This window comes from Lissotriton helveticus, chromosome 9 (genome assembly GCF_964261635.1).
Source record: "Lissotriton helveticus chromosome 9, aLisHel1.1, whole genome shotgun sequence".
Classification (NCBI taxonomy): Eukaryota; Metazoa; Chordata; class Amphibia; order Caudata; family Salamandridae; genus Lissotriton; species Lissotriton helveticus.
In genome coordinates, this window is record NC_136070.1 from 375000879 (window position 1) to 375015572 (window position 14694).

The window sequence follows — 14694 nt, forward strand, 5'->3', positions numbered from 1 at the left end:
TCCCCCATCAAGTGTCAGTCGCTTCAATTGGCCTGTGCGCCCTCCATCTCACCAAGTACACCCTCTTCATCATCAGTCGGGTGCTTAGCCAGTTCCACGAGCGCCACCCACGCCCGAGCCATTTCCATCGATGTCTCGCCCCCATTACGCCTAGCCATGCATAGTCTGTAGTTCCCTTCACTCTCTGCCCACTTCACAAGCTCCCTATGCCAGAGCACAAGAGTAGGCCCCTGTCTTGCCTCCCAAGGGTAGTAAGTTCTCTTTTGCCAGGACTAACCCCAGATCAATTAACTTGATGGTGATTTTGGTCTTAGCAGTGTGCGGAAACCAGTGCAACAAGCAAACCCTTGGTGTCATGGCTATCTCCGTCACAGTCGCCCAGGTAGTCGTCACCCCTTGCCACTAGTACTCCAATTGCGGGCAGTCCCAGAACATGTGTAGAAACCTCGCCTCCTCCAGAGTACAACAGAAACAAGCGGACGACGCCCCAAAATAGTCGTTGATTTTGCTGGTGTTAAGTATGCCCTATGTAAAACATAGAATTGGATTAGCTGAAAGTGCGCATTCCGAGAGTTCTTCCACGCCCTCTCGACAACTTCCCCCCAAGGTTTTTCCTCATTGGGTTCCCCCAGGTCTGCCTCCCATTTGGGTCGCAACGCTGTCAGGAGTTGGCGCAAGTCCTGGGTAATCCGCTGATAAATACAAGTCACTGCCTTAATAGTTCCCACTGCCAGTACTACATATTGACAGGAGAGGAACGAGTCCTGTTCCACCAGTACTTTCCGCCAGTGCTTTCTGACAGCCACTGTCAGGGCTGCATGAAATAGAAAGTCCCCTTGGGGAAGATCATGGCGCTCCGTGAGCTCACCTGTGATCATACAATGACCTCATATCACATCCACACTTCATTACCATAGACGTTGCCCCATCTTCTCAAAGTCCTGTCTTTTATACGTTTTTTTAATCACTTCAGTTAGAGAAATATAGAATGCAATGAATGTCGTCCTGGTAGTACCGGAGCCTACTTAGCTCTTGAATGCCAGCATAGAACAAAATAATAAAAGATTTGTGAAGAGGAACAGAAGATGGACATCAATACCATTGCACAGAGCAGTGTGCAATATGCTCTGTAAGGGCGATATGTGAAACGTTGTATTTCTGGTGTCCGTGCATGTGTTAGTTGGAGCATGCCTGAAAGCAACTGAAAGCAGGGAGAAGATCATGCTCCAAAAGACAGATACAGCTGACATTATCCTGAAGGGATGCTGTATTACGGATAGATGTGGAAAGATTCAAGTAGGCACTTCATATTGCTTTAAAACCAACATATTTGGAGGCGAAATTTACAATGAAAGTACATTTGGTAAAAATATTTAAATGGCTGCTTTGGACTCAACATTGTAATAGCTGGTGAAATATCAATTTGTCACCTTGGGTGCTGTACTACTCTTTTAACAGGTCCGTTCCCCAGGGCTCAGTGTTTACAACACGCCAATGTTTCTTGTAGCGTCACAGTTTTAAATACAGTACAAGACACTTATGTAGGAGTTCTACATGCACTAATACCTCATTAGTTATTTAGCTATAGAAAAGAGTAAAACAGACAGTTTCCATATAAGTAGATAGGGTTCTGTGTGGAGTATCAGAAATGTTTTGCCATGAAATATATCACAAGTGACTCTGAAGCCAGTGTTTTCCCACGATAATGATTCCCAATAAGTCATACAAATACTGCAAGGCAGGTAGCAACCCATGGGGATGCCATAGACATGCTTAAAGCAATAACTAACACAGCAGAGGTCACTGGGACAACCATTGAAACATTACACTCTCTAGACACACAAAACACATTAACAAACCAATCTAGCTTTGGTCACAGAAAAAATGCCCCCACCCAAAACAATGTGAACATAGAATACAAAGGAGAAGATGCTGTAAAATACCTTGGCCAGTCAAAGGTGTCAGAGGATGTCATCTCACCATCTACGCCACTAGCTACTTTAAAAAAGTTGATTAGAGGTCCTTCCTTGTCTTCTTGAAATGTGCCTTAAGTTAAGGAGATAACAAACTAGTTAAATCAAATGTCACAGATGAAAGAGGATATTTACTGATCCCTACAAAAGTCAAAAGTGAGTAACAATTTTTCAATCTACTTTCCATACAATGCTAAAATGATCAACCGCAAATTCCAATAAATCACGTTCCCTTTCTTGCATAATATAGACAAAAGGGGTGTTACTCAGTCTTGCCTGTATGTTAGAATCATTTGGAGGAAACATCTTTCAATATCTTCCTTCTCCCAGGGAATGTTGTTGGCCTCGGTTTCTGGTTGGAAATGGGTTAATATTCAGTTCAGCATACACATACCTGATCAATGGATATGGTCATGTAGCTTGTTTAATTCTAGCTATTGTACTACATGCACTAGAGATTCTCTCGGTAGGCTGTGACATTTCTTCTACAATCTGTTTATTTTAGATAGACTCCTTGACAGATATCAGGAAGGATCTCATCACAACTAGGCCTGGACGGAGAACTCTACTCCATTCGCAGAGTTTGATGAGTTTTCTGCACTCCACGGAGCTCGTGGACTGCAGAAAACTCCACGGAGCATAGTGCAGCAGAGTTTTTTCCTCGCTCACGCTCGCCAACAGTAAGATGGTGAGCAAGAGCTGGCGCTCGGGTAGAATTTCTACTGAAGAGTCAGGAAGATCAGCGCAAACGGCATTCACGCTGCACTCCGCCACTTGTGGAACTCCGCAGTTTTTTATTGTCACTTCCAACTCCGTCCAGGCCTAGTCCGACCCGCGCTAGCTGCGTGGTCTGTTCCTAACCGATGTCCTCGTTCGGTGGTGTAATGAGCCCCTAGTCACTGTACCTCCACTCCCTCTGCACGGGTGTTTTTGGTGACCCTGTTAATTAAACGCCTATTGTGGGTTTTCCTCGTTTCTTTACGATTTTGTGCGAAACCTTTGTGGGCGCTTCCCAGATGTTACTGGAATCTGATTTTCACCTTGTGTATGACCTTCTTTCATTCTTTGAGATTGCCTGCGTACACAAGAACTCGCAAGTTTTTGGCAGTTCATTATGTGTGACAGTCATGTGATAGGAGGCACGGTCTATTTAGATTGCATCCTACGTGTTATTGATGCTTGACTTCGATCTTCCTATGGGAGAAAAGGCTCCTTCTACCCGGCTCTGGACTTCCTGCTTCCTGTATTTCCCCTGGGTCCCTTATTTTGACAGCCGGCGGATTCTTTGCCTTTTACATCAGACCTGCAAACAATGCTTCGCTGGTTTCAGGACACGTATGGCTATGCGCACCTTCGTTGTCATTTAAGTTCCACCCTTCCCTCCCCAGGTCAGTGCACTGTGCCTTAGCCAGCTTCACAGAGAGTTTTGGTCACTCACTCCATGGACCTTGAATAGCGAGTTACCCCTTTGTAAGTCCAGTGTTGTGCAGTCCGGCCCCTTGTGTGCTCTGCCTGTACTTTTGTTTGGAGACTTTATTTGGCTGTCTAGACTGTGGCTTGATGTCCTGGACTATTTCCTATGTTGCTAATAGGAAGACTTGGATTACCTCCTATGGATAAATAAGAGTTTCTTTGATTGATGCCTTACACGATACTGGTGAGCATATACTTCTGGTGTTTTAGAGGAAAGTGATATTGGGGCTATACTCCGTGTGCTCTTTCCTTTCTTGAATGATACTTATCCCCTTTTTGTGTTTGTTTTCCTTAAAGGTGTTGCCTGGGGACAGTTACCCTGTTTCCTGTGTCATTACTTTGGGGTACCAAAAATGAGACAGCCACCCTAACTCCATGAGAATAAATTTCTCCTTATTTCCTTTTTTCTCCTCCCTTTCCTCTTAAGGCTAATCGCCCGCATCTGTTCACCAGTCAGTGTGGAGGGTTAGTCTGGAGGTGAAAGGATGGGCTATCTCTGTTCTCGCTGTACCTGGATTTCAGGTGGGTGGAACTTTTGACAGATCTGCCAGCCTTGCTGGAATGTCTTTGTGATTCTACCATGAGATTTGTTTCAGACTTAGATTATGAACTATCTGGTCAAGGTTATTAGGAACAGGGGTGTTTACCTACATGATCACCACAAGTTCACCAATTGAAGGTCCCAAGACATGAGCTTTCAGACCCCTTTGACTGCACAGGTATTATTTCTATTTATACTCCACCTGTCAATGTGCCTGCACTTGGAGTTTTCTTTTAGTGCTCTTTAACGATATTTGGACTCAATTAAAGCAGTATCACAGCTTTGGTTGTTGTCTCTTAAGCTATTGTGAGACACAGATCTATGTGTTGTTAGATGGGTGATACTACCTGTCACCTGCATGGGATTCTTTTTTAACCATACCTCTCCAGGATATAAGAGAGCCTTTTGGTGAGCTACAAGCCTCTGGGATTGTTCTGATCGGAGTGGTCAGGAAATCTCAGAACTTTCATTTAGAAATTTGTGTGGATCTCTCCTTTAGCTCTATTTCTTATACCCTTAACACAATATGTGGTTCTGGTGAACATTCTTAGCTATCTAACTGCTGATTCGTGAGGAAAACAACTTATGTTTCTGAGTAGTTACTCCAGTTCAAGTAACATGTATGTTTACATGTAACATGTAGATGGATTCCTTCAACACCGAATCAGCTCAAAAGTTGGCACACCTTTGAATGTTTTCATTAAGTGATAGGTCTGAGAAGAATGAATGAGAAATTGAAAATTACTTCACAGTAGGTTTAATTACTATAAGTCCTATTCTTGTACTCTTCAGCCCTGAATTATCACGTTATCAGCAGTGCTATGAATGTTTTTATGAGAAAAGAAAATCTATAGGTTGTATGGGCAAACAGGAATTTCTGCTATGACTTCAGCACACCTGCCCTACAGGTAAGTGAACTGGCTAATATCTCAGTAGCATCTGAAAATTTTGGTAAGAAATCGGAGTGATAATCACAGAAAAACATTTTGGCAGAGTATTTACTTAATGGTTTCTTAACACCATGATAGCAAGGAACATAAAATAACATGCAGAAACACCCTAGACTCACATCTAAAAGAAAACAGAAGATAAACAAAAGACATTTCTATTCATTAAGCTCATTGATATTTCCAAGTAATTGGAATTGGAATTGCATTTATATAGTGCTTACTACCCCTGATGAGGCTGGAAATAATTTTTTTCGGCGAGTAATATGCTACTCCGGAACCCAAAAAGGATTAGTGATTAATTGGTAAAGGAAAATATGAAATTAATTTGAGCGGTGGACATGTTAGTTGGATTGAAAAGTATAGTGGAGGGATAGAAGAAGGAAGGGGTTGCATTTATATAGCTCTTGCTACCCCATATGAGGTGTGGAAGTGCTTTTCAGCGAGTAGCACATATACAGGAGTTAACTGAATACTGGACCCTGGAAACAGGCTTGATGTTCCCAGATACATGCCAAGATTAGTGGATGATATAGTCTGACTGATGATCGCACACAGAGAGGCAACAGAAAATACATCCTTGCATACTACCAACGACTTATTACAGTTTTGGACTTTGTAGATCTACTCAACCGTTTTTTGAGGATCAGTTTGGATAGGAGGCATTGTCTCACTATCCTGGGGAGGGGTTGTTTTTTGATTAGTTATGTTGCACACTATGGACCACATGTATCAATATTGGAAATAGAGATTACTCAATCGTGACTTTCTGAGAATCGCAACTAGGCAATCGCTATTCCCAACGTATGAAACCCCATGAGTTTCATTTAGCGATTCCCAGTGAGGCGCAAATCGACCCACCTCGTGAATATTGTATGAATATTAGTGAGGTAGGTCGCAATTTGCGACCAATTGGGATTTTTTTTTTTTTGGGGGGAATTTGGAAAGGGATTTGTAGAGCGCATAGCTACCCTTGGGCATCCCAGCGCTGAGAGGACCTAGTTTTTTTTCTTCCGAGGGGGAGGTCAGAAAACAGAGAGTTTAGGGGAAGAGCCAAGTTTTTAATTGTTTTCGGAAGGAGAGGAGGTTATGGTCTTTCCTCATGGCTAATGGGAGGGTATACCAGAGCTTTGGCGCGTTGTAGGCGAACAAACGGCCGCCGGATCTTGCCTTTTTTATTCTAGGGATGTAGGCCAGGGCAAGTGCATCCGATCTTAGATTTTTGGTAGACTGATGTGGTTTCATCAGGGGTTTGAGGATTGGGGGCCCTTGTCGTGCATGATTTTGTGCGAAATGCAGAGCGTCTTGAAGGTGATGCGCTCTTTCACTGGGAGCCAGTGCAGGCTTTTGAGGGCTGGTTTTGCCGAGCTTCTGGCTTTGGTTCCTGTAAGGACTCTAGCTGCCGCGTTCTGAGCCACCTGGAGTTTATGAACAACTGATGCAGGGGCTCCCAGGTACAGGACGTTACCGTAGTCTAACCTGGAGTTAACCAGCCCCTGAAATCCCTAAAATCACGGGGATGGTGGCCTGTTGGGGGGTCACCAGACTACCATGTCCGGGATTTCTTTTAAATAAAGCAATATATATTTTTTTTAAATGCAACCCGTTTTCCTTTCAGGAAAATGGGTGTATTTGAAAATCCTCTGAGCTTTTGTGGTTCAAACCCAAGACAATGGTCTGTTAAAAACATTTACGGTAGTAGGGATTTCTATTGTTACTGTTCCCCAATCACTGGCCCTTCCTCTATTTTCACTTAAATCCCTAAAAAGCAGCATTTCTGTCACAGGAAATGTGAACAGATGTGTGATATTCCCAGCATAACATTTAGAAAGAATAATTTAGATGTGAGTGCACTCATTTAAAAGGTTTAAATGAAATAATATCCAAGAATTTAGTAATCACCTGTTAGCTCCTTAAATGTAAGTTCTAATTTCACTTGTTCTGGAGAGGAACCCCCAACGAATTCACTTTTAAATTCTGGGTCCATAAACTGAAGATACAGGATCTCTTTTTGCAGTGATTTCTTGAACCATGGTCCTCGTTCTTGGTCAGAGCGCAAATCAGGTATTGGGAATCGAACAGCAAGATTTATTTCTGGGGCAGTAACATTAACAGACACACGGCAGTTGGATGGGGCACGTGAATCGTCGAGGAAAATTTCTGTAAAAGCCTTGTGCTGGAAATACAAGAAAAGAACAAACATTGTTATGAAATTCTTAAAACACTTGTGTCTTAAGTTCAAATTAATACAAGTATAAACAACATGTAATTGTAATTTAAATGCAACATGGAAAGACTGGGTACAAAACCCTTCAAACTTTGTACAGGTGTGTGATATAATGTCAGACCATACCCCTAAGAATATATCTTCCTAACAACCGACATTCAAGCAAAGTAAACAATTCGAAAACAGGGGAAGTAAGGAGCCAATATTGGATGCTGTAAAAAGGCATATCAACCAGAACATAAATTATATGGATTGCAGGCAAAGAGAGAATTACACAACCAGGCAGGCATGAAACACTTTACAAAACTCTGTTCACATCTACGCAAATATGTGAGATGTATCCTCATTCACGCTGTCTTTTTAATCATGCACCATTTGCCCTTCAGCTATAGACATGAAGGATCACTAAGCACTTGCTCAAACATCTTTGGAGGCCATGAGAACATGTGTTTCTTGCCTTTACTTCTGATAGGATAGCTTCTTGAAGACAGACACATTGGGAGGTAACTTTCTTTTAATCTTTATTTTCAAATTTTCATTAATACAACATTCAACATTCAACATTCAGTTGCCAGATGGCTGTCAACTGAGAAGGCTCCCATATCCCACAGCCTACATCCCAGTATATCCAACATATTATCCATGTACTGTGCCATCATAAGGTGGGTCGCTGATGCCAGGAACCTACCGCTGCCATCCAGTGATGTTGGAGGGGGTCGGTGACACAGACCCAGCAAGAGACGCTGCGAGTCCTGTATCCGTGGTCCATCCGGGACCTCGAGAGACGTGCTCCCGCAGGCAATGAATTAACATCGGTAGCATGACAGAAACAGATCGCCACCCACGCAGCGGCACCGGAACAAAGTACCTCATCATAGGCTGCAATCAGTGGGAACCGGGTCCCAGTGGACAGGAACGTATCTTACAATGGAGGGAGAAAGCTGGGTGCGGCTGACTCACTGAAGTGCCCGGCGTTGCGGTTAGAAAAGTGAGAGACAGCTGCAGCGGAGGTTTTGGAAGGCCCACGGCAGCGTAACTATTCGTGGCAGCCGGTGTGATCCGAGCAGCCAGAAGGGGACAAAGGAGCGGAGGAGGACTGCGGTGCTAGGGCCCAGGTGTACAGCCCTACTGTGGCATGGAGCGGCAGCCCGACATCTCCCCGGTGAGGCCCACGACAATCCGCTCCACACCGACCCCAATAGGCACACATCCGACTACCGAGTGTAAACAAGCATTTGCAATGCAATAGGTCTCGCATTAGTTAAGTTTGAGCTATTAGTGTTGTAAATTGCATTTTTTTTATTTACGCGGTTTTTCAATTTTGTTAGCATAAAAAGGTACATATAAAATATGTGTTGTAGAAAAGTTTTTAATGCAGTATTTAAGTTTTCTTAGCATAAAAAAGTACATATAAAATATGTTTTGTAGAAAGTTAAACATTTTAATTATGCATTCAGTATGGTATTTCATATTACTGCATTAAAGTGCATTGTTATGCATTTAATGTTACTTTGCTTTTGTATGCTACTTAACGTGCTAGTGCTGATACAGGCTTTACTGCTAATTGAAAATGTGTTGCAGCAGCGGGGCTCAGTAAGTTAATATTTGAATCTATGCAATCAACTGTAGAGTGACTGAGGTGCTACATTGTAACATTTTACATGGATGTTAGTTTCATGGCAATATGCTGCTTTTAGATGCATGCATCCTGAAAAGTTATGAATCACAAACTGTACTGCAGCAATCCTAAAACACAGGGTCCCTGTAATGAGCAATGGTGGCTATTGTTTTTGGCATACAAGGGAGCTTCGTATAAAATGTGGAGGTGACTGTAGTAGTGCTTCCTTATGTCCTTAAGTATTTATTTATTGCTATTTTTTATAGTATGCACTTTACTTGAAGGTGTTATAACATTATACGTAAGAACCAGTTTAAAACATAAGGCCAATAGTTACATGAAAAAATTGAATTTTTTTCTTTACAAAAGAACCAGTTAAAAACTTACATATTTAGAATTACATGTATTACAAAAAAAAATACAAACAGAAAATGTTGCAAATTTACAAGACATTAGATCATTCAACAAGCAGACTAATGTATATACTGTAGACATAAGCTAGTAATATATATATCTACATAAGGCAGGCAGACAAATGAATATACTCTAAGAGTTATATAAAAATAGTAAACAGCCAGCAAATTACTGCATATTTTAGTAATTAGAGTTATCTATATATACCAAGGGAAGGCATACACATGGATATACTTTAAAAGTAATATAGGATATTACTTGTTAACATTACAAAGAGATGGTGTGAGAGATACAAGGGTATGCAGATAGACTAAGGCTAAAAAGAGAACAAATATTTTCAGAAACATGTTCAGCAGGATGCTAACAAGATGCTATACTGAACCTTTTCTACAATTTTTTTAATTAATGACATATCAAGCACCTTGAAGATTTACTTGGAGAATGCTAATGTTTACAGACTGCACGAATTCTATTATACAGCATTTATCCAGCAACCATTTATTCATTTAGGCAGACCATAGGTGCAGAGTTAAAAGTGGCCAGGCGGGACATATGCATGATAATAACATATTGAATACTTAAGGCCGCTCTCAAACTAGCATAGCACCTGGGACCGCTTCTAAGATACATCAGCATTTATTGCTTGCAGTAAAATGCTTAGTGCAGCTACTGTTTGCACTTAATTAATAGACATCATGACTTAAGCGTATTTATTGCATTTACTGTTACACATACTCTTTGTAGCTTAATATACCTTTTTTTGCTTTGTAAGGAGTGGATGCAGGTTAGTACAATCTGCATGTAAAGCACTGCTATTACGGATGGTGCATGTAACTATAACGTGCACATCTTCTGCCTCCATAAAAAGAGTGCATCATTGGCCTTGTTATATACAACTTCTGTCTGGCCACCTTATGCAGGAAGTATATGCATTGTTTACTTCTTTGGGCCATGAGCACATTCTACAGATAGAAGGTGCAGATCCATGCTTTATGGAACAATGTACATGTGTTGCAGAAACACCATGTGGCATTTGCTTTATGGAATGGTGCTTGCATTATGCACATAGAGGTGTATATTTGTGCTTAAAAGTTTGTGCGCACATTTTGCAGGTAAAGGGGGCTTGTTGCAGCTTCATTATGCAGTGCACACCTGCAGTGACAGCACACATTTTTTATTTAACAGATGTATCTATTGCTTATGCAAGAGTATAGCAATGTCACTGCTTTACAATGAAAGGTAAATAACATGCAGGTAAAGTAATGGGGGTAGTGGGAGGGGGGGTGCTCATCTTTATAACTTCATGCAACTTTTTGCAGATATCTGGTACACGTGTTTGCTTTACTATACTACATACACCTGATGCAAGTTATAAAACGGGTGCTGCTTTACTGTATTATGCATACCTTCTACAGGGAGAAAATATGTGTGTTTTATTGTATCATGCATACTACTTGCATGGACAAAGCAGATGCTGCTTTATTGTACCATGCATACACCCACATAGACAGAATAGGTGTTGCCATGCTGCACTATGCATAATTTTCTATTTGCAGGGAAATAGAGTGGGCGCTGTTATTCTACTATGCAGACTTCCTGTATGGATAGCATGCGTTGTTGTATATTGTATTATACCTTATTTGCAAGTAGAAGTGGATAACTGTTATACTGTATATGTTCTTAGTTTATAATATTAGGCACACTACCTGCAAGGAGTGTATGTAAGTTAATGCTAACTGTACCATGCACATCTTTACAGTAAAAGAGCAGGCAGTATAATGTACCATGCGTATCTACTGCTGGGGCAAAGTACATTTTTTTTTTTGCTTTATGTGTTATGCACACTTTCTGCCAGGGAAATTTAGCTAATGCAAATTTAATGCATGCATGATAGGTGGATGAATGCATGAATGATGGATGCAGAATGGGTGTATGGGATGAGAATTGCATTAATGAATGATGTATGGATGCAGGATGGGTGGATGGATGGATGGGTGGATGCATACATGATAGGTGGATGCATGATGGTTGGATGGGTGAATGGATGGATGCATTAATGATGTATGAATTGATGCATGGATGCATGCATGATGGCTGTATGTATGATGGATGGATGAGTAGATGGATGAGTGGATGGATGACTGGGTGGGTGCATGAATGTATGGTGTATAGATGCAGGATGGGTGGGTGGATGGATGGATGCATGCACGAATGATGTATGGATGGATGCATGCATGATGGGTGGATGCATGATGGATGGGTGGGTGGGTGGATGGATGGATGGATTGGTAGGTGCATGAATAAATAATGTATGGATGCAGTATTGTTGGGTGGATGGATGGGTGGATGCATGAATGATGGATGGATGGATGCAAGTCAGTTCGGGCTACTTTCAAATGGCATCAGCCGCTATAAAACTTTTAATTGGTGTTAAATTATACCAGCACAATGTAATTTGTGACAATAGCTTGCTTAATTTTTTCGATGATTAGTACCTAGATACCCTCACAGGTGACTTTGTGCTTAACTAGATACCCTTACAGATCATTTCCTGCTTAATAAATGTATATTATTGTTATTAGCCATAAGCGCATAGAAATCTGATCTCAAAATAAAAGCTGCTTGCCTTAATTTGATATACGATAAAAATACAAAACTGTACACATAGCATCAGTATACGAAATAACATTGGATTTGTAGCCAGCTAGCATACACGCACAAGTAAACAAAATTAGGAACAGTGCTTGCTTCCGTTTTTACTATCCACCGCCATTCCTTCCTTCGTGAATAAGACTTGCAGGCAAGGAATTGAGAAATAAGATTGTTTAGCATGCAATACAATACCTTCCTGCTTAGTACCCCCTCCCCCCACTTTTATTGCTGGTCCAGCGAGAGCAACAAGTATGACTGGTAATAACGATTAATTTGCTAAATAAAAATGTAATAGACTGCTGCGCATCAGAGGCATGTACGGATATGAAAGCTCTCCTCTTTCTGGAACTCCCATTTGTTTTTTTTTTTAAATGTTTGGCAGCCTTAGGCTTTCCATTCTTTTTTTTTAGTATTTCCATATTCGGTGTGGACTTTTATGGTGAACATTTCCAGAGGGGAAGAAAAGGTGGGGGCGGGTGAGGTAAGCGGGTGGCAGGAAGTGAGGGGGAGGGGAGCGAAGCAAGGCGCGCAGGCGGCAGTAGCAGCAAGGCCCAGTAACGTACTAGTGCAATGTTAGCGATGAGCTCTAGCCTGCGCTCAGCAGTAGTTTTTAGGGCTCGGGCCTTAGACTCCACGACGTGGAGGCGGAGCTTGCGAGCCCTAATGTGTTCAATGCAGAAAGGGCTCCGGCTGGCACATTCCTGGCACATTCCGTAGTTTTAATGGCATCTGCCTAGTGATTCGTCTTTGCTGTGATGTGTATTTAGAAACGTAGATGTGATAGGCTGTAAGTAATGTACGCGTGCCCGATGTGGCATATTGTGTGCGAGAACGAGCACGGCAGAGTGATTAATCCTAATTAGGAGCTGTCAGAGGGCCCGTGTAATGCAATCCAGATGGTGTGCACGTTCACCATCTAGCAGTGCGTTTGTCGGGCGCGCGTCAAGCAATGCGTGATTTTCTGTAAAGTGGAATGGGGCTGGTGAGTCACAAAGGATAAGCAGAGGTGGGTGTGTGGGAGGTGGAAGCCCATGTCAAGCGCTTGGAGTCATCCCGCTTCTCGGCGCCGATTTGAGTTAATTGGGCTGGGGCAAAGGAGGGCGCAGGACAGAGAGTTTGCAAGAATGTACAGTCAGATGCCCCCCTCCTCTCCTCAGTCCAGCTGCAAATGTATGTTTCAGAGGCCAGCACCGCTGGAATTGTGCCGGGAGGGGCTGTGACCGGGCACGCGCGTGCCAACCCCGTCCCTGCATGAAGCAATGTCTGCCCTCTGGACCCGTTCCACAGGGGGGGGGGGGGGGAGCAGAGGGGCCGCGCGCCACAAGGGAGGCCAGAACGAGGGGGCTGGGGGCTGGGGGAGGGGTCAGGCACTGGCCAGGGGGACCATGAAGCTGAAAACAGTGTCGGCTTTCAGTGAAAACACACAGAGGTGCCGGGGCCCACTCTGGAGTGGACGTTATAACATGATTTGTGGCTCCTGTCCTGGCTGAGAGTAGAGTGGAGGCTCTAAATAACCCGCAGAGCCCCCACCCCGGCCCCGATCCTGATAAAGGATCAGTCTGTGCGGATCCTTATATGATGAGTGGCGCACGCAGCCTGTGCACCCTGCAGCAGCTGAAGCCCGAGGCGGACTCGGTGAGTAGGCACAAGTGCGGGTTAGTCTGTATTTGGATAACACCACTGTCATAACTCCTTTGAGCCCAGGTGTGGCAAAAATAAATTTCGCACTTTTCTGTTTTTGTTTCAAATCCCTTCCCTGGGCTCTAGGTATTCCTTTCTCTCGTGTGTGAAAAAAATGTGAAAGCGCTGTTTTTTTCTGTTGAATTAATGGCGCTGGTATGTTTGTCTTTCATCCACGGTGCCGGTAACTGCCTGACTCTCTGATTAGACTTTGCTTTATTTGTTTAAGTGGAGTGAAAGTGAGCGTATTAAAAATATTTGTACTTTTAAAGTTATAATTAACCTGCCATGATGGTAGTCGTAAGACATTAGTGATTTATGACATATTGGTAATTTATAATTTACATCCTAAAGTGACGAATACTGAAAATTTACCCCTCTCTTAAGAGGCCAGTTTTTGTACAACTTTTGAAAAACTTTAGCCATGGGCGAGTTCTGAATTGGCTGATGCTTGTAATATTTTAGGTGGCATTTTCTGCTGATGTCATGGGGTACTAACACAAAGGTTATTACTTTGTTATAGATGACGCATTATAACACCTCCTTTATAGTCCTGTGATGTAGGTACAATTTAATTCCACTAGGCCCTAGATGTAGACCGAATCGACTTTCTGCCTATTAATGACTATTGTAGTGAGGTTTCAAGAGGCGCCTCTGGTCACACCGTGATTGCAGAGATGTGGTTGGGGGTGCTGTGCCAGAGAGAGCTGGGTTACACTATGATACAGGAGGTGTATTGGCATCATCCTCTAGTGAAGGGTTGGGTGACATCAATTGACGTAAGTCACACAACATACAAGTACAGATTTTGGTTGCACAGAAGGCCCATGCCATTGTCTTAGAACACACACAGTGTCACGGTAGTGCAAGTTCGCATTCAACCGCAGGGATATCGGATTCAATCACATAGTTTGAACTTTGGTTTCACCCAGATAGTTATGGGATATGTCCGTGGGCAGAATTTTTTCAAAGTAGTGAATTTTCAACCGAAGGGAGGACAGGCGTGCATTGTAGTTGTTAACTGGTGCTTGTGTGCATTCTCGAAGTGTAACATAATATGCATTTGCAAAGCTCACCATCACTCCTGGGTGCTGAATAATACGTTTATTGTTAACCAGTTCAGTGGTGCTCATCTCATTGACCTGAAGGATGAAAGGGGCTTTTCTTTT

General features: G+C 42.7%; 1 protein-coding gene across 1 annotated transcript in view; it reads right to left on the bottom strand.

Annotated features, from left to right (window-relative positions):
* Window positions 1–14694, bottom strand: part of ATG2B (autophagy related 2B) — a 1105913-nt gene that overhangs the window by 779208 nt on the left and 312011 nt on the right. Inside the window, exons 15-16 of the mRNA XM_078660122.1 lie at window positions 6837–7110; window positions 1944–2046 (exon numbers count right to left, since the gene is read on the bottom strand). Of these exons, the coding sequence (XP_078516248.1) occupies window positions 1944–2046; window positions 6837–7110 (377 nt within the window). The remainder of the gene's footprint in view (window positions 1–1943; window positions 2047–6836; window positions 7111–14694) is intronic.